Source organism: Salvia hispanica, chromosome 3, assembly GCF_029641045.1.
Source record: "Salvia hispanica isolate PSC_SH4W2 chromosome 3, Shi_PSC_v1, whole genome shotgun sequence".
In the NCBI taxonomy this organism is placed as follows: Eukaryota; Viridiplantae; Streptophyta; class Magnoliopsida; order Lamiales; family Lamiaceae; genus Salvia; species Salvia hispanica.
In genome coordinates, this window is record NC_142694.1 from 65,619,460 (window position 1) to 65,639,100 (window position 19,641).

General features: G+C 36.8%; 4 protein-coding genes and 1 non-coding gene across 8 annotated transcripts; 2 read left to right on the forward strand and 3 right to left on the reverse strand.

Annotated features, from left to right (window-relative positions):
• Positions 1–443: 443 nt before the first annotated feature.
• Positions 444–2,760, reverse strand: LOC125215034 (cytochrome P450 CYP749A22-like). Its single transcript, XM_048116325.2, has 5 exons — positions 2,428–2,760; positions 2,143–2,366; positions 1,383–1,609; positions 950–1,310; positions 444–878 (listed from the first exon to the last, which is right to left on the reverse strand). Exons 1-5 carry the CDS (start codon positions 2,735–2,737, stop codon positions 444–446), a joined length of 1,557 nt encoding a protein of 518 aa, XP_047972282.2. The 5' UTR covers positions 2,738–2,760.
• A 1,511-nt stretch (positions 2,761–4,271) lies between these two features.
• LOC125215031 (putative RNA-dependent RNA polymerase 1) lies at positions 4,272–9,194 on the reverse strand. 2 transcript variants are annotated; one of them, XM_048116316.2, is made up of 5 exons: positions 9,036–9,194; positions 7,903–8,513; positions 5,781–7,639; positions 5,558–5,708; positions 4,272–5,477 (listed from the first exon to the last, which is right to left on the reverse strand). In XM_048116316.2, the coding sequence occupies exons 2-5, from the start codon at positions 8,425–8,427 to the stop codon at positions 4,407–4,409; spliced, it is 3,606 nt and encodes a 1,201-aa protein (XP_047972273.1). In that variant the 5' UTR covers positions 8,428–8,513; positions 9,036–9,194; the 3' UTR covers positions 4,272–4,406. The 2 variants fall into 2 exon arrangements, with proteins under 2 accessions (XP_047972273.1, XP_047972274.1); XM_048116317.2 differs by having other exon boundaries at positions 7,903–8,434; positions 9,036–9,187.
• A 1,757-nt stretch (positions 9,195–10,951) lies between these two features.
• LOC125211369 (Asparagine synthase family protein) lies at positions 10,952–15,687 on the reverse strand. 3 transcript variants are annotated; one of them, XM_048111116.2, is made up of 14 exons: positions 15,533–15,687; positions 15,235–15,439; positions 14,329–14,522; positions 14,091–14,223; positions 13,698–13,964; positions 13,415–13,512; positions 13,112–13,226; positions 12,721–12,826; positions 12,266–12,359; positions 11,868–12,064; positions 11,666–11,765; positions 11,440–11,556; positions 11,270–11,326; positions 10,952–11,196 (listed from the first exon to the last, which is right to left on the reverse strand). In XM_048111116.2, the coding sequence occupies exons 1-14, from the start codon at positions 15,626–15,628 to the stop codon at positions 11,047–11,049; spliced, it is 1,929 nt and encodes a 642-aa protein (XP_047967073.1). In that variant the 5' UTR covers positions 15,629–15,687; the 3' UTR covers positions 10,952–11,046. The 3 variants fall into 3 exon arrangements, with proteins under 3 accessions (XP_047967073.1, XP_088923267.1, XP_047967076.1); XM_089067141.1 differs by lacking the exon at positions 15,533–15,687 and having other exon boundaries at positions 14,329–14,460; positions 15,222–15,332; XM_048111119.2 differs by lacking the exons at positions 10,952–11,196; positions 11,270–11,326 and having other exon boundaries at positions 11,647–11,765.
• Positions 15,688–15,746: 59 nt separating this feature from the next.
• On the forward strand, positions 15,747–15,818 carry TRNAT-CGU (transfer RNA threonine (anticodon CGU)). Its single transcript has one exon. It is a non-coding gene; the product is annotated as a tRNA-Thr (tRNA).
• A 794-nt stretch (positions 15,819–16,612) lies between these two features.
• On the forward strand, positions 16,613–19,562 carry LOC125208975 (nuclear transport factor 2-like). The gene is made up of 9 exons (XM_089069419.1): positions 16,613–16,719; positions 17,473–17,645; positions 17,758–18,019; positions 18,124–18,302; positions 18,389–18,479; positions 18,559–18,680; positions 18,743–18,805; positions 18,913–18,976; positions 19,273–19,562. Exons 2-9 carry the CDS (start codon positions 17,475–17,477, stop codon positions 19,389–19,391), a joined length of 1,071 nt encoding a protein of 356 aa, XP_088925545.1. The 5' UTR covers positions 16,613–16,719; positions 17,473–17,474; the 3' UTR covers positions 19,392–19,562.
• The last annotated feature ends 79 nt before the right edge of the window (positions 19,563–19,641 follow it).

Genomic DNA, 19,641 nt, shown 5'->3' on the forward strand with positions numbered 1-19,641 from the left:
CTAACTGAAGAAAAGGAGAGAAATGCACTAAGGGAATATTAACCTAAAGACAATGTAGTTCCATTTCCATTTGTTTGTGGTAAACTGAGAGAAACTAGAGAAATTAAAAAGAGTTTAGCTTGTAGGTGAAGGTGTCTGTTTCCTTTTAAGAAGTTGGTGTAATTCAATATAGGAAAAATCATTGTGATGCTCTAGCTTTGTAAATCAATCAGCCACTAAAATCTCTAGATTTCATAACTCAAAATAAAAAATAATCAGTGATTCCCTGCTTACATGATTGAAATAAAATATTGCAATCCACATTATCATGAATATCAGATCAAGCAGTGTATGTGTGTGTGCGTGTTAAAGTGTACTAATAATGATGTATACATTCACTTTTACTTACCATATGTTGATCTTTTATTTAAAGTATTGTATGGGATAACATGTGACATTCCATTTTACTGCTGTAATGGGTGGAGAATGATGTGCACACCACATTGTGGTCTTGTGGTGATGATACTAATAGGAAAATGCGAGTAATTCTTTGACAGAGTGAAGCTATACCGTTGAAGGATCATTGATAGTGCAATCTTGGTCTCATTGCTAGCGAAATTCAAGCCAACGCACGTTCTTGGCCCGTAGCCAAAGGGGAGGAAGGCCATGGGGTTGTTCTTGGTAGCTGCAGCGACGCCCTCTGCAAATCTCTCCGGTTTGAACAAATGTGCATCTTTCCCCCATATCTCTTGATTCCTATGCAGTGCCAGAGGTGGGATGTGGAATTCCATCTTGGCCGGGAATTCGTATCTCCCCACCCTCACCCGCCTCGTCCCCTGCCTCACTAGGCTCGCAGCAGGGCAGTAGAGCCTCAACGTCTCATTGATAATCATGTTAGCCTTCGTCAACAAATGAGAATTATCTTGTGTTAGTTAATTGTAATAGTCCTATGTTGTAAAAGTTCTCTTACCGTCTTCAATCTAGGAAGGCCTTCTGCAGTAGGATTTTGCTGTCCATAAATCTCTAACACTTCTTTTCTTGCCTTTTCTTGCCAATCTGTGTGGATTGCTAAGAGAAGAATTGTCCATGACAGCAAGCTGCTCGTAGTTTCGTGCCCGGCTAGGAAGAACACCTTGCATTCATCTATGACATCGTCGAGTGAGATCCTATTCTTCTTGTCTGAATCATGGTGAGCTCTTAGCAATGCTCCAAGAAAATCAGTCCCATAATCCCCTGCCTCCTCTCTCTTCCTCACTATTGACATGGCAGTGCCACGGAGGGACCGCTCAATCTCGTCCGATTCTACTTCCTCTCGAGTCTTCCAAATCCTTCTAAACAATCAAAACTGATCAGTAAAAATGGCAAGATAGTACATAGAATGATTATGATGGTGTGGAATGTACTCGAAAGGCCGGATCTTGTACGCATTCTTGAAGATAAGGAAGCCTAGCTTGGTGAGCATGTCGAAGATGTTCTTTCCTTCCACATAACTGCTGCCAAAGGCAGTTCTTGAGATCACATCTGAGCTCATGATTTTAAGGTGTTCAGACACATCCATTTCTCTGCCATGGTAGTGCTTCCAGTTTTGCAGCATTGTTTCAACACTTGCAATCATGGATGGAATCATCTCCTACACAAGCAAATAGTGGGGGTCGTAAACTGGCTACATTGAGAGATAAAAATCCACCAGTTTCATCCTAAAATTAATTGGTGATAAAAGGAGGGGCCTATGAGACTTATATAGTGATTTCAGTTCTCTTTGTATACAAATGTGGGATAGTTATATTATGGAGTACTATTTAGTTTCAATTGCCAACACCCTCCCTCAAACCCTTCAAGGTGAAGCTTGGAGGGGTTGGACTTTTTTTCTGATCGGTTGGAGCACTGGCCCGAATTTTTAAGTCCAGATTCAGTCATTTCTTTTCGGTTTCAACCTATATAGACTGATGGGTTTATGGTTTAGGGTCAATTAAATTTGACCGACAGCTGGCGATACAATGATAGAAATCCATGAGTTTCATCCTGAAACCAATTGGTGATTGGAGGACGGCCCCATGAGACTTAGTAATTTCAGTTCTCTTTGTACATCGATGTGAGATAGTTGTATTATATTTTTTAGTTTCAATTGCCAAAAGAGAGTAGAATGAAAATATTTTATTTGACCTTCAAGCTTTCTGCATAAAATGCATGGTTTGCCAGTTTCCTTAGCTTCAACCACTTGGCCCCTTCAGCCATAACAAGCCCATCTCCAAGCAGCTTCTTCACATTACCTCTACTTTTAATTTTGATGAAAACTCCGTTCTTGTTTGTGAGTATCTCTTTAGCTATTTCAGGCTCAGTTATCACCACATGAGGTTGAGGGCCAGTCCAGGTTAGGAAATTCTTTCCTGTTAAACACAACAAATTTGAGAATAGTTTCCGAAATCGAGCTAGTTATAGTCAGCATACCATAAAGCTTCATCCATTGATAGAAGTGAGGCTGGATTTTGGGGAATATATCATGTGACAACTCCATGGGGCCCTTGAGTGCTTCTTTTCTCAAGACCATGCTCTCTTTAGTAGTTCCGTGAATGAGTCTGTAACGAGGGCCAGTGATTCCCTGTGTGTTCATCATTCGCTGCACGCGAAGCGGGATCCATATTGCCTTGTAGATGAATCTGATTAAGATGAGTGAGATGAGAGACACAAAGAAGTTGATGATGACCATGGTTGATGTAATGCACAGAGCCTTGAAATGAGGCGAATGCCTTGTATTCATAGATGAGGCATTGTTGGGGTGGTGATGAAAACAACTCAGGCAAACAAGGTAGTGAAAGTGATGTTTTCTAGCATGAAAATACAGTTTTTTTCCTCTGCTTTATGATCATACCAACATAGAAAGGGAATCATTCTTATCTATAGAATATTTTGTTTATGTTTCTTTCTTTTTTCTTTATCATTAGCAAATGACTTTTGCTTAGTATACACTGTACTTATAGTACTTAGTAAATATGATTAAGAATATACAGTTTTTACAAATACATCCTTGAAGATTGAAGAGAGGTATCCAACGATGAAAAAGTTGTCTTCCAAGTGCAATGAGGTTATGGCTAATTCTGTAACTAATAAATGATTTTGAAATTTTCAACGATTTATTTAATATAATAAATAATACTAATGATTAATTTAATTAAATATCATTTGACTCAAATTTTATAAGGATGAGATAAATATTTGAATAGATTGAAAAGAGTAGGGATTTAAATTACTCCATCCGTCCGCGAATAAAAGTCTTTTTTTAAAAAATTTAGTCTGTCCGTGAATAAGAAGATTCATTTTACTATAAATGAAAATAGGGTCTCATATTCCACTAACTCATTCCACTCGCATTTCATTTAAAACTAATATTTTATACAAGTGGGACACATATTCCACTAACATTAGTCTACAAACTTTTCTTAACATTTCTTAAAATCTCCTAATGGCGGACGGAGTACGTAGCTATGAATAATTTGACTCTAATTTAAACATATTTCAGTTTTTGATGTGTTGTTTTGTATGGACTAATAGAGATATTTACTCCACCTGTCCGTGATATATATTCTATCTGTCTCATCATAAGTGAGGTGTTTCATTTCTACACGAGATTTAAGAAAATGATTTTTTTAGAGATATGAGTGGAGAGAATAAAATAAGATAGGAGGAATAAAGAAGAGATAAAAATATTTTTATTTTAATAACAAATCATTTTGAATGATACAAGCTAAAAAGAAAAGTGAGACATCTTAATTAGGAGGGAAGAAATAAATAAATAGGGAAGGAGAAAACATAATCTCTAATATACTGTACGTGTCAAACATACCAAAGGTGGTAAGAGATATTAGAAGGGAAAGATATGTAGATGACAAAATAATTATATAATCTAGGATTGATTATTCTCTACCAAAAATATATTTTGTCGTTATTAATCTTAAATTTTCTCCTATAGTAAGATATGTTGGAAAATAATAATTCTATTACTCTCTTATTTTATCAATTTTTATTTTGAAACAATATTCATTTATTATTAAATCATTTTTTGAAGGAGATAATACTAATTGTTATTCATTTCATTATATTTTCATTTCATTTCATGTTCTATTTCGTCATAGAAAAGATAACTTCATCATTTATTCGTAGAAATAATAATATTGTTTTCACCTCAAAATCATCAAAAAAGTTCTTGAATCGTTGGATTGATAAGTTCTTGAAAACACATGACATCAATGGTGCTTCGAGGGCTTATTTTCAGAACATCAAAACCAAACTCACAATTCACAAATAAAATCACTGCATTCAAACTCAGCATCAGTTGATGAGATAACAAAACACACAATGCATGCATTCTAGTTTACCTAAATGCTTAAGTTTTGAACTATATTTACATGCCAAATTTCAACTCAAAATACTCATTTCAATGTCAGACCTTTCAACTCCTTTTTTATCCACATTTTCTGGCACCCTGAGCTGCTTGCTAGCTCATCTTTATTTGAAGAATTCTCCATCATCATCATCATCATCATTTTTTCACTGCCCTTTGAGTGATCTTTTCTTGCACTCTCCTTCTTGATTACTTCATGACATGAGCTGCTTTTTGAAGTGTCTTTTTGTCTAGTCTCCCCCTTCATGTTTCCTCCTTGATATGACTGCTCTTTTCTTGAGTTCTTCTTCTTCTTCTTCTTGATTCCTTCTTGACCTGAGCTGCTGTTTGAATCATCTTTTCTTTTCTTCTCATTCTTGATCTGGACTAGCTTGTCATACACACACCATGGGAAACTAATATAGTGATTCCTCTTCATCTTCATATCCTTGTTGTAATGACCCCAAAAATCGGGATGATATGTCACGTGATACCAAGCCGAAGCCATTGCTTTTTCATCCCCCGATTTGCTTCCTTTCTTGAACCATGATCTAGCCTCATTCCTCAGAGACTTCACTGCAGCACCAACCGCTTCAGCACTCTTTCTTCGATCAAAGGTTTTCGACATCTTCATAATAGCTCTGCTCAATATTTCACCCTCAGTCTTGATGCCGTAGTAGTCCATCAAGTTTCCAAGTTTACGGTCATAGTTGGTCTTGCACTCGAACGCTTCCTCAATGTAGTCTCTGAAGCCATCAACTTCCATGTCAGAGTCGTACGAGCTTCTAGCCACTTCTCTTGTGAACTTTAAGGAACTCATGTCAGTGGAGACATGCTGAACCTCCCTGAAGAGCTTGCCTATCACACCCTTGGACTCGCAAGTGGGCTTGTCACGCTTCTCCATGAACTCAGGGTATTCTTTCACGCGTAGTTTAGGAGGGATCTGTGCAGGGACGCCAGTTTTGGGGAAGTCGACTGCCACTGAGTGTAACTCAGCTAGCTCCAAACAAGGACTGCTCATGGCCATGAATGGCTCTTTGTCAGCAAAAACAATGTGAGCATTGGCAATCATTCCTAAACTCTCGTTCAAGATATAGTTGGTGAAGTATTCTTGGACCTCCTGCAAGAACATCAATTGCGCGAAAAGCTTACCAATTTGACAGATCATGTAGATGATGAAAGAGAGAAAAAAAAAAGTACCTCTATAGTAACCTCATGGTCAAGCCGTGTGGCTGGGGCAGGATTGTAATCCATAGGTGAGAATTGTTTCGGTGGAACCATATCGGGGTCCCAACAAACAAAATATATATCTCCATCCAAATCGCTCCCAGAACATTCGTTCGGATGTGGTCTGTTATCACAACATTTCATTATTAGCCTTCAACAATCTTATACAAGAAACTAAAAACAAGTGAGTTTTTACCTCATTCCTTTCTGAGGGAATACTATGCAGTTCACCATGTGATGCAATGCTGGGACATCAATAGCTTCTAGAACCCGGAGATCGCCAGGGTGCAAGCATGGGTTCTTAGCAACAGCCACCTTTCCTTTAACGACGTAATTGTGATCAGTAGATGAATACTCATCAATGGATTCCTCATAGAACTTCCTCTGCCCAGCGCCAGAAAATTGCACAAACACTTGTCCATATTCTAATGTGGCAGTTTCATCGAGACATCCCATCAAATTTCTAGCTTGTCGGATGAATATTCTGGATTTGGTCCGTAAATCCAGCAATTGTGATGACCGGAGAGTTTGCAGCATCATTGCAAGAAACGGCTCTTCATCAGGTTTATATCCACATTTCAACATTTCCTTCAAGATGTAAGTGTTTTCTCCTAGAGACATGAGATCCAAAGCTTCGAGAGCCTTGAGTGGATCAACTACAATATCATTCAGTTGAGCGACTGCTTCGCTTTGCTTCTTCTCAAAGACATGATCCGCGACCCCAAGAGTGGATAAGAGTGTGATGATTTGGCGATTCAAGAAGCAGGGTTGGTATTTGCTCCATCCTAGAACATTCAGTTTTGTATCGTCCGATTGATACTTCAACATGCTCGGTCTCAGCGACATCTTCACTGATGAAGTGGGATCAACTGCGACTACTCCTTTGTAGCCACCATACCTGATCTGGAAGGCAGATGGAATATTGCTTCTGAGACCACATTTTATAGCAACTCTCCGTGCAAAGTCGACTGATATCTTTCCGATCCCATCAGAAAAGATATATGTTGTTCCGTCTCTAACAAGCTCAACATCAGGGATCTTTTTAACCTCATTCTGAGCTACAGTTAGGGTCTCTGTGGACGAACCAAAAGACTGTCCAAGCCTTGCAGCATATTTTGCCACGTTCCGTATGGAACTGAAGTCGCCCATCCACTGCCTTATATCATTAGCATTGAGGTTGTCGGTTGGAGCGAACATCCATAGGGAGTTTTCACGTAATTGACTCGAGGAAAATGCAAGAAACTCGAATTTCTTGCTCCCAATTGTGATGCCATTCCTGAGTGTAGAAAGTATCCTATCGTACAGCTTTGTTCTCGTGCTCTCATCCCCACCAGCTCCCCTCGGTGATAAATCAGATGCATACATCTTACTCCAGTCCTCTTCCACAAATGAAACACGGAGAAAATTGTCAATGTGATCATGGAAGTTGCGTAGCACACGATTTGATACATTCACTTCTGGACCATGGAAATACACTTTGGTCGGAGTGACTTGAACCCTGTGGATATGCACCACGTCAGCATCCACAGCGGGAGATTTCAGTTTCTTGAATGAGCCGTAGCTTTGATGGTGCTCAATAAGCCATGAGTGAGGATCATAACAGCACTCCTTCAAATAGTAAAGCTTTTCCAAAAGCTGCTCCAGGTATGCAATATCAAATCTTTCTGGATTGAGCAGCCGGTAAAAGTTCTCATCTAGTTTCGCCCCGGGAAGACAGCCAGTTTGCACCAAACAACAAACCTTGAAGAGTAGTCTATATGGAAAATCAAGACCTCGGGGAGGTTGCATGATCGGAACTAGATCCATATTTTCACAGAATGGCACACCAGTTTTTAAGAAGAATGGCTTTTTACTTTCTTTGTAGTATACAAAGTGTCTTTCAAAATCAGGAAGTTTTATGCCATAAGGAAGCCGGAGACATATACCGGAAGATTGTCCGATACACAACGATGGGGTAAAATCAGTTGTTCGGACCCATTGATCGTCTGGAGTTTGCTGAAAATAGCTATACTCAGAGTCTGCAAGCTTCTTGTAGATTCGCGGTGCTCCATATAACTACAAGACATTAGACAAAACTTATCAGTTCTTTTAGTTCCTATGTTTCATCTATAACACCAAAATGAAACAAAAGTAGAATTGGTACAATACAGCAAAATTAAGCAGTAAATACAGAGAAAATATGAAGAAAATTCAGTGTTCTTTGATGTAGAAGCATAAGTATGCACCTTGTAAAGTAATGTATCTAGTTATTTCCTTTGATGTAGATCTATATATCAATGGTTTATGAATGAAGCAAAGTAATACCATTAAAAACAGACCTGAATGAGAAGCAGCTTGGGAGCATGAATGCCAGAATCATACAGCACAATCTGCCATATATTGTCATAGTAGAGCTGAAGCCTGTATTCAACTAACTCATGACACAATAACAAGTGCATAACCTTAAGGCCAGTTCCGAATCTAACACAAACATCTGCAGCATTCCACAACACCGAAAACTCGTCTTGTGAAACCTGGCATCCTAAATTCAAAGTCACACCCTCCATAACATTGTCATATGTTCTAGGATTTGGCACAATGTCTTTCTGATCCCAAAATTTCAAATAGGAATTACCACACCTTGGGCGAAAGTTTCTCAAACGCATCAATGTGTCTTCGTCTAGGCTATGCGTAAATTGGACTATAGCATAAGCCCTTGAACCAGGTTCCTGTTTGATTTTTACTTGTATGGCATATATAGTACCAACGATATTGCGCAATAGTTCATGCTCCGAGAAGATCATCCTGATCCTCTCGGCAGAAAGAAGCGTGGGGAAGCCAGACACTTGAATCGTCCTCCCCATCTGCTAACTGCAATAATGTTCACGAATCACTAATTTAACGAACTACATTATTAGTCAAGCTAAGATGACTATATTCCTCTCGGTCCCTGAAAAGCGAAAAGTATAAATTATTTCCTTTTTAGTATGAAATTTTCATTACCCCTCTCTTACTTTACCAATTATGCATTAAAACTAGTGTCCAACCAAATGATCATTGAGGAAGGGAGTATTACATAATGCTTCCAACACAACAAAAGCTGAAAACAAACCAACGTAGATCCAGAATCCTGGATATCTGTAGTGAGATAAAACTGAAAATAAAGTAGCAACAGAGATACATCCAACACAACAACAACAGACCAACATAGATCCAAAATCTTCCTAGTTATCAGTAGTTAGAAAAAACTGAAAATAAAATATCTTACTCACAAGTGATGGTATCAAAAGCTAGAGAAAATCATGGAATATCAAAATTCTAGGTAACATAATTTTTTTTTTAAAAATGATTTTGTATTTGACTTTTGAAGTAAACGCAATGAATAGTAAAATCCACAGACACATACTGTGTAAGAGAAGAAATGAAGCAAAATGCAAAAAAATGAGTTTGGTAGTGGATCAGTATGTGATACCTTTTTGTTTGCTAGAGTTCAGAGAAAGAAAGGATAGGTTTACAAGTCAACAATATGTCTACTCCATTAATGAAGAAAAAGGAGAAGAAATGTTTGTTTTTTTGGCTGCTGCTGCTTCTGCTTCTGCTTTTAGAGTGGAAAGGAAAAGAAGGGCTGAGATTCCATATGCAGGGACGTACGGTAACAGTAGTAAGTAAGTAAATTTCTCTTTTTATGTTTTACGCAAATTACGCAGTCGCGATTTGTTAATCTTTGATCGGATTAATGATCATAAATTCATAATAGTATACAGTACATATGAATATATCAGATAAAATTAAGTAAGTGAGAAAATAATGTAAAAGAGACTTTTACGTTATTCTCTCACCCACTTTAGGGTGACTATTTGTAATTATTTTTCTTTTAACAAGTGCGAAAATGAAATGTCTAGCTTAGGCTGGGACGGAGGAAGTATGTAAAAAAATAGTTTCATTTATAGATGACACGGGTTTTAATGAAAAATTAGTAAAATAAGAAATGAAAAGAAAAAGTAGGTAAAGTAAAAGAGAAAAAAAGTGGATAAAGTATGAAATAGAAACTTTCCATTTTAGAAAATGAAACTATCTTTTATGGATATCTCAAAATAGTAAAATAAGACTATTTTCTTGGTGGAGGAGGGAGTATTGATTTTTAATTGATGAAATGTTACATGTGTGTATTGCAATGATACAATAATGGGATTAGACGAATATGACAAAAATGAACAATTAATGAAGACAAAGGGAGTATAATTTTTAAATTAATACTCATCGATCCATGAAAAATAATCTCATCTTTTTATCACTGTTTACCAAAAATTAGTCTTATACTGTACTAAAAATGAAAAGTTACTTCAAAATTTATCACTCATTTTTTTTTTATCTTTCTCCTTTTTACTTTATTTATATTTTTCTATTTCTCTCTCCTACTTTACTTTATCATTTATCTCGTAATTTACCAATTTCGTATTAATACCCATGTCACTTACCAATAAAATTATAGAGTATATTTTTTTAATAATTTTATATGTACAATTGATGTTATTTCAACTTGAAACTATAGATGAAACTATTACAAATGAAATTATATGAAACTATAATTTATAAGTACATTACAAATGATGTTATTTCAACTTAGAAACTATTGTGTGGGTGAAGAGAATCCAATTACTCCCACCGTCCTACCGAAGATGACGACTTTCTTTTCTAATTTGTCTCATCTAAGATGACTCATTACCACAAATAAGAACTCATTTATCTCTACTTTATTCGTCTTTCTCTTACTTTATTCTCTCCACCTAACTCATAAAATAAAACTACATAAATTCTCGTACTACCCAAGGAAGGGGTCATCTTCCTGAAAACGTATGGAGTATTATTTTTAATTATATATATAATCTCTTATGATTAATATAAAAGAAAAATAAAAAAAAATTAACGAATACTATAACTTTCAAATAGAATCAAAATATATTTTTATCCACATTCGAAAAGTTAGTACTCACCTTCAAGGGTTCGAAAAATAATAAAAACTTAAAACTAGTGAGAATTAATTCATTCTAGCTCACCCTAGCCAACCCTGTCATGTTGCATGCTCTTCAGTTTTGAGTGATTCGGGTTGTGATTTTTTTTGGGCTTATCAAATCTTTTTCTAGTTCGTCATGTCGCGGAACAAGGATTCAGAAGAATTTTAAAGATAAGTCTGGAAACAATAATCATCGAGCATTGTTAAAAAAAATATACTCTTTCCGTCCCATGATAAGCGAAACACTCCTTTTGGGCACTGAATTTTAAGGAATTGATATTTAAAGAGTTAAAATAGAAAAAGTAAAATATGAAAGAGAGAAAAGTAAAGTTAAAATAGAATAAGTAAAGTATAAGAGAGAAAAGTAAGAGAAGTAAAAAAGAGAACAAAACTGTATATAAACTCTTAAAATCAGACAAAACTGTCGTCCCACAAAATTTTCTCACACAACTGAATATTAACCACAGCATCAAATTTGTGTTTCTGGCAATTCAGGCATCAGCACTGTTTCAGTCTGATGGTGTCTATGAATCGCCACACTTCCTGCAGAGGCTTGGTTTGCAGCTCTGTTGCTTCCAAAATTTTTCCTGTTTGATTCCCTCGCGATCCTCGACCCGAACTGCAAGACGAACAAGGTCAGACAGTGATCAAACAAGGCAGGTTTCTACTAAATTATGGCCTTCAGTTGTGACCTGAATTGCCCTTTTGGGCAGAAGAGCTACTTCATCGAGACCAAGTAATCGTGCAACCTGCAGAAGTGCAACGGGGGATATTAAGCGCAACCAAGTGAAAAGGCATCACCAAGATTTTATATTTACTTGTGTTGCTACAAATGTTGTAGCACAAATTCATAATGGCATACCTCCCTTAGAATTTTTTTGTCGCCAACTCCACTTGGCTTATCGAGGTCTGCAATCTCCCATAGAGGAATATCGAGCAAAGTCCTGATGACATCTTCGTCCAAAAACGGGAATCTAGCCTGACAAAAACAAAATAATCGAATGTGAAATTTTGTTTGCGGATACACGTTCATTAGAGTTATAGAGACTCCATGTCAAAGTTTTTATACAATCGAGGACTTTCAGCACCTCCTTCCCGTTGTCACTTATGCATCTGTCGTCTCTCCCTAAGTTTCTCTTCCATATTCTTTGCATGTCTAGCTTCATTTCCTCATGGAGGCCAAGCCAACTGGCATGAACAAGAAGAAATAAGTAAACCAAACTCGCACAATTAATTTCAATTATTGCAATAGAACACATGCACTTGAGCAGGTAACAAACGACGGACCACCTTTTATTTCTAAATTTTGTTTTATGCCGGCCATAGCCAGCACATTGCTCGTCTGCACCTGAACCCACTAGGAGAATCCTGGCCATGGACTTATATTTGACGCGTTGATATTGAATACCATCGTTGCCGCTTGTCTCCTGATAAAGCCAACCATCTCCTCCAGCAGCGAGCCATAATGCTAAGCCTATATTCAGGTCCTGCAGCAATTATACGGGATGGGGTTTTCGGTATATGCACTTTGAATAAGTTATAAGAAAGCAATATTGAAGCGTTGATTAAAATGGGAAGTGTGCGTGGCTGCAAGCTGCGAACGTGTATGTATTATTCAATAAAGCATGTAAGAAGAATCTAAACAATAGAACATCATGCTAATACGCAACCAAATGAAAGAACTATACCATGTATGTTTTAGAAGGATTTATAAGTGTCATGACATGCTTTGTCTCGAACGTCAACTTCAGTAAGTCAGCATCAATTTCTACAAGGTTCCATCTGTGAATTGACATACAAAGTATAAAAAATATAATATCGTTACAAGGGGGTGTTCTAAGGAGCAAGGGGCGCTTATCAGATCAGAAACTGTATGTATATAATATGAGTTTCATATTCAAACCATATTGTAACCATAACTTTATATGTTCCAAGAAATTTGGATAAGAAGCCAAAGCAGATTGCATTAACAAAGCATTGGCGAACTTAGACTGGTATTAATTACTTTAAGATGCATACAAGTTCGAATTTTAACAACTGACTAGGACGAAGAAAATTTACTAAAACTGGTTCCAGTGTTTTTGAATGTAAATTTAGCCCCATAAACATAAATCTGAAACATCAAAAATCTAAATCAACTGACCTCCTTGACGGTGCAATCTTCTGAAGTTCCTTTAATCCAGCCTTGGCTGAGATTCTATCTGGTGCTGACTCGCCATCAAAGCTGACATTAAGCATATCAATTTCATCTGCAATCAGAGTTTTCATAAGACAGAACGGTAAGCATGCAGCTTCTTTTTCATAAAGCAAATAAAAAGTAGATGTAAACTAATGTAATCATATCATGAACTTTATATTTATCATCGAATTTACAGCACACTGTAACTGTGAATTTCTACATCACAATTCAGACCCAAGAGTTCATATTAATTGAGTCATTGACCAAGTTAAACACCCTGCAATGATCTTGCAAGGATACATAGTTACATGGTAAAGTCAATGAGAGTTCACAGTCAAAATAGCTGAGTACTTACATTCAGAATCAATGCACTGATGCAGTAAAGCAGCAATTATCATAGAATCTAAACCACCAGAAAACAGCACTGCTATTGGAGCATATCCCCCTTGAGTATGATTCCCCAGATAAACCTGAGCAAGCACCAAGATTAAGCTTGAGAATTTAGTAAATAGAATAGTTCAAATATTCTAAATAAAGCATAACACACATCAGCAGCTTTCAAAAAGTTTTAGATTCTAACACTGACACCAGAAACTCTGTATCTTACAATAATCTTAGTCATTTATTTACAACAAAATAATGCAAATTCACACCAAACCTGGTAGATTCTGTTCAAACTGGTCCGTCGCTTTACAGATTCTGTCAAAGCCTTGAGCACTTTGTGAGCTGTTGCTAAAGGCACACTTCGTAAACAATCTGTTGCAAATCAGGGAGAAAATCCAATATTTAAATATACAGCCAGGATTCGGTATCAGATGTAATCAAATATCATAATGCAAACATTTATGAAGAAGAATGCAAGGACTGACAAATCAATTCAATTTAAAAGTATGAGATAAGAAGGCACAGAGGTTTGAGCCCACTCACTTCTTGACACTGACCTGATTCAGATGAAAAATCTGAAAGAACGTCATGTTGTATAAGAGGACATTCACTGAAGTAACCACTTAGATTCTCAGGTTTGGGCTCAATGCCAGTTCTCTCCCATGTGATCAGTTCTTTTAGCCCAACATCAGTCCAACCATGTTTTTTAACTTCTCCAACTAGATAACCACCCATTTTTAGAGGAGTTATTGAGACACTATATACACCACATGACAGTTCTTCCCAAAAATCCAACTCAGTTTTCCCTTTCTCTTCCTCGATATCTGTATACAGATACCAGGTAGACTACCGAGTTAGTCAAGAGGATTATTGGTTAAAGTGAAAAGCCAACAGTAACAGATTTCTCAACTGAAATAGGATGAAATGGAGACATCTATTAAACCGTATACCATGGGGTTTTTTAGAAGAAGGTGGTGACACTGAGGATAGCAGCAGACGAGAATCATCGAGTGTTGGCCAGTGAACTAGAAGACTTCTTCTTCCAAAAGCATCTCTACCAAACCACAGAGTTTTTGAAGTATCCTACAAGCATAAAACTGTAAGCAGAAATGCTAATCACAAAACTCGAAACACTCGTATCCTTAGCATTTTTTGAAATCATAGGAGAAACTTACCACACACAGTTACCTGCCAATAGATCATCGCCCATGGTCCCCTAATTTTTGACAGAAGTTGTGGAACGGATTCTATATGTCCTTTAGAACAAGCTGTAGATCCCACATTTTCATGTGATACACATGAGCAGCAGCGTTCAAGAGACTGCATAAGAATCTCCGTGTCATTGCTATCGCTTTTAAATTGATTCCCTCCATAAATTTCGCCTAAAAAACATAAACAGCAAAATGATTTGACACTGAGACTTCACCCATGCCATTTCTGAACAACACAGCATAGACAAAACAAATCAACCTCCACCACACAGAGATGGGAAACAAAACACAATTATGTCAAATTTAAGCATAACTAATAATGAGCAAACCCGCAGATAGAACACTAGATAAGCAGATATCCTGATAGGTACAAATAATACATATAGATATATATAAAGTAGTGCCATAGGGCAATCACTATAAGAGCGATTTAGCTCACTATAAGGGCGTTTTAGTTCACAACACGAATTTGAAAACACGGAGTGAACCAAAATACCATTATAGTGAACTCAAATCCTTTACGGAGCAAATACTTCACTATAAATTATAGTTACTAAAATCGCTCTTATGGTGCACTAAATTCGTGTTCTCTAGTTATGCATTTATGATTAGTTATACTTTGATCATCTCCCTATATATATTTATATATATGAAGCTCGGGGTCCCTATTCCCAATGCGACTCATAAATTTTTGTTTTTACCAAATAAATATTTTTCCAACCAGTATAGCATGGATGAAGTCCTTCTGTGTGTCATGGCGGTTACGAAACTTCAACGAAACCATCAAATTGCAAAAAACAATTAACAGTTCAAATTTACCGGAAAATAGCAATAGCTGAAGCTACCAAACTACTATTGAGTATAATATACCATTGTAATATACCATTGTAAACAAGAACATTTCCCAACTCATCAGTCAGTGGTTGCACAACCGGATTCACTCCTCTAAGTTGCAGCGTCGACCCAATGAATAGCAATTCCCCACTGAACTCACTCCCATCCGAATAAAGTTTGACAATTTTAGTTCCTAAGCTATCTGGCCCCCTCCTCTGCAGAGCTGCTTTTATATCATCCTCTGACACCAAAGGCTGGATTTTTAACACATAATCACAAAAAGAAATGGAGAAGTCAGTCTAGATTAGCAGTGAATAGAAGCAGGGAACAACGGAATGTGAAATTACCAGATCACAAAATTGAGAAGATGGGGAGGTGTAATTGGGTAGCAGAAGTGATAAATCAATCTTAATTCCAGAAATAAAGAGAGCTATTCCACACATCGTCTCAATTTCACTAAAAACCCTAATTGCTCTCTGCAATCTCCACCCTAAATAGGACGTTTAGGGTTTTTCTTAGACTTTTGTAAATTAAAATACATAATTACATTAACAACGAATTGCCTCCGTAGCATAGTGGTAGTGCGTTCGCTTCGTAAGCGAAAGGTCGCGAGTTCGATCCTCGCCGGGGGCTTTGATTTCCTTATTATTTTTGCTATTCAATGTAGTTAATCCCTTATGGGTTGTCGCATTAAATGTAAAGAATAGTGGATTAGAAAAGTTAGTAGAATATGAGTCCACTTTTTTATATTGATTTTATATTTTTTGTGAGTGGAATGTGACCATTTATGGTAAAAGTGAAATGTGACTCTTATTTTGGGATGAACAAAAATGACAAAATATGACTCTTATTGTGGGACGGATGAAGATTTTTTTTTTAATTTGACATCAGTTATATACACCCTCCGTCCCACAATAATTGTCACTCTTTTCTACTTCTGTCTGTATAATTATCACATTTCATTAACATTTTATTATAAAATCAATAAAAAGTAGATTTCATATTTCAATAGCTTTTCCAACCAACTTTTCTTTACATTTTTTAAAACTCGTGCCTATAATAAGAGTGACAATTATTGTGAGATGGAAGGAGTAATTATTTGTCCCTTTTATTTTAACCTTTTGTGTTGGTGACATAGCTGCGAATGAGATTGGTTTTGGAATATTACTTACTTCAATTTAGATTTTAGAATATAATTGAATATGGTCTACTTGACATATTTTCTCAAACGAAAACAACATTAGTTTTTTCACTCAATTCAAAATATGAAACACAAAAGTATCAATAATAAAGGACAAAAGTCAAACGAGACAAAAGGGACCCACAGCAGATCCGGTAAGTTGGACCCACAAATTGAGAGCGCTGACATGGCAACCAAATCTCCAACCGATTTATTCTATCCTATTGTATGTAATTTCAAATTTTCCTTAATTGTGCTGCATCTGCACTTAATGCTCCCTTTAACTCTCTTTTAATTTCTCTCCTTCTCCCTCCATCTCCTTCACTTTTCTTTTTCACTGTCGAGTCGTAAGAGGTAGTAACTAAAACCCTTGTTCCCTTTGTTTGTGTTTTCTTGAATTGTATGTATGTTCATTGTTCAGTGCAGAGGTTAAGTTTTCTATCCCTTTTTGTGCAACTTTTCTGGATTATGAATGATCTTTTGTAACAATGGAAAGTTGTTTTAGCTCATGTTTCAACATTAGATCCACTTGTTCTTATGCATTGTTTGCTTAAATAATCATCTTTTTCATTTTGCTTAAATAATCATCTTTTTCATTTTCTTATGCTAGGTGCAAAAACTCTATCATTTAGTGTTCAATAATTATCTTCTTGATATTTAATACTCCTACTAGTTTGCTTCTATATGATATCTCCTCATGTTTCAAGTGATATGTGTAAACTCCAGTATGACTGTCCTATCTAATTGGACTGTTTTACATAATTCTTCATACTTGTGCGGCTTGTGGTCTATGCAAAACTCAATTTTAATACAAAACGCAAAACCAAACATACAGGTCATTTTTAAGTCATTTTAGTAAGAATGACCTAAAATGATCTAAAACTAATTAATAATGATCTTCAGTGTTTTTGGTTAATTATTGACCATCAGATTGGCAAATCTCATGATTAGGATCTGGCCTGCATTTTGTATTGATCACTTTCCCATTTGTGCCCTACATGTGTGTGTGTGTTGTATTGCTATGCACTTAAATCTCTTTACTTAGTTTTTCTCTCACTATACTTTACTAAGAATCTGTATGGTTTCTTTTGGTAAATGTCTATGCAGTTATGGAAGAAAAACAACACCCAACTCCTCTAGATGTAGCACATGCCTTTGTCAAGCAATTTTATGTCATACTCAACCAATGTCCTCAAAATCTCCATAAGTTTTACCAGGAGCAGAGCCTACAAGGCTGGCCCAAGGCTGATGGTGTCGTGATCCCTGTCACAACCCTAAGTGTAACTATCTTCGTTGTTGTCCTTCAACTATTCATTACTAAAACCAATACTAGTGATTTTGTTCCTTCAATATGCATCTCTAACTTTTTCAATTTTGATGTGCTTTGCGTAGGGAATAAGTGAAAACGTTATGTCGTCCGAATACAAATATTGCTCTGTGGACATCAAAACCACGAATGCACAAGAATCTATCAAGGGAGGAATCGTTGTTGCTGTTACTGGTTGCTTGACCACAAAGAATAATGTCCAAAGGAATTTTAGTCAGACTTTTTTCTTGGCGAAGCAGGAAAAAGGATTCTTCGTCTTGAATGACATTCTTCAGTTTTGTTGCGTTTGCGAGCCCTCAACTAAGGCTGCTCCTACTCAGGATTCTGGTGTAGTGAATTTACATTCTAACTCGATTTGCCATTTGTTGCCCGGATTAATCTATTCTTCTGTGTTGTACTATGTAAATAATGTCGACCCTGGCCTTCCCTAGGCGACACTCGTGATGGTGCTACGGCCTTAAACTTCAAAGCAGCAATTCAAAATGGAAAAGTCATGGAGGAAAAAAACCCGGCCTCACCGCCAAAAGGCACAAAACCACAGCCAGTTGACACACCTGATGTCAAACCATCTTCTTCAAATGTAGCCACGAAAATCACCTATGCTTCTATGGTATGTTAGCTGATGTTATCGTTATTTGAATTCCTATTCTAATATTGAGACTTGTCTAATAAGAATGTTTCTGAAATTTGTGAAAGCTTGCAAAAGAGACTCTTGCTGTTTCTCCTAGTGGCGGTGTGTCTTCCACAAGCAAAGTCGCGCCTAAGTCTCCTAGTGCGTATTCAGAAGGTAAGCTCCGGTACTAGGCCAGCCGGTTCCATAGCTATAACCAAATTGTGGCTTCTGATTTATTTGATGATCGTTGCAGCGAAGGGTATATATATTGGTGGATTACCTTACGACATTAGTAAACAAGGAGTTATGGACGTTGTAAAACAATTCGGGCATGTTAAGAATGATCCGGACACTACTCAGATCAGAAGACACGAGGTTCGATTCAACTTATTCTGTCCCACTCAAAACTACAATAACTCAATCCTGCATCTTTTCAGGATGGTTTCTGTTGCGGATTCGTGGAGTTTGAGTCGGCAGATTCTGCGCGTCGTGCAGTTGAGGTACACTCTCGTTTTCAAACATCATTTTATTCCAAGGACATCATGTGTTTTTTACCATTTTGGTCAGCATATCAACAGCTGCAATAACGTGTTTCGCTTCTTTGCAGGCGCATCATGTGATGTTCGGAGATAAGGAAGCCTATATCATGCCCAAGAAACCTTATAATCGAGGTGAACGAACCAACATTTTTCACGCCTTTCATATACATATATATAAGTCACAACGCTACTTTCAGCAGTTCAATTTACTCAACTTGGTAATAACTTGTCAGCTCTCTGGTTTATATATACTTAATAATTTGTTCTTTTTATAAAAATAATAAATTGGGATGATCTTATATATAGTATTTAGGCCTATTGGTTTAGTTAGTATCAAATGAATTCCCTCATAATTCCAACCTTTCAACTGTTGAAAACAAAGCTATGAACACATGTGGCTGCATCTTTGATGCTTTTTTTATTGGTAGGTAACAACGGTAGAGCGAGGCCAGCAACGAGGCGTGGACCGCACAATGACAACTCCGGTACGACAGAGAATGGAGATTGGAGTAACTACGGTCAGCGGCCGAGGCAGACCAATCCTTAAGTAATCTGCATTCATCACTATGTCATTTGATATTTTGATGACATATAAATACTGTTTTTTACATTTTCAATTAAGTGGGCAATATTTGCTTGCTTTTGTTCTCCCATTTTTGTGATAAGAGACAGGTAAAATGTGCTACTAGCTTATATTGCAGATGCTCCTAACTTACTTAATTTTAACTCATAAATATACCCATTTTCAAAAAATGTGTATGTCAAAAATGACAATGAGTGAAAGACACCCTCCTCCC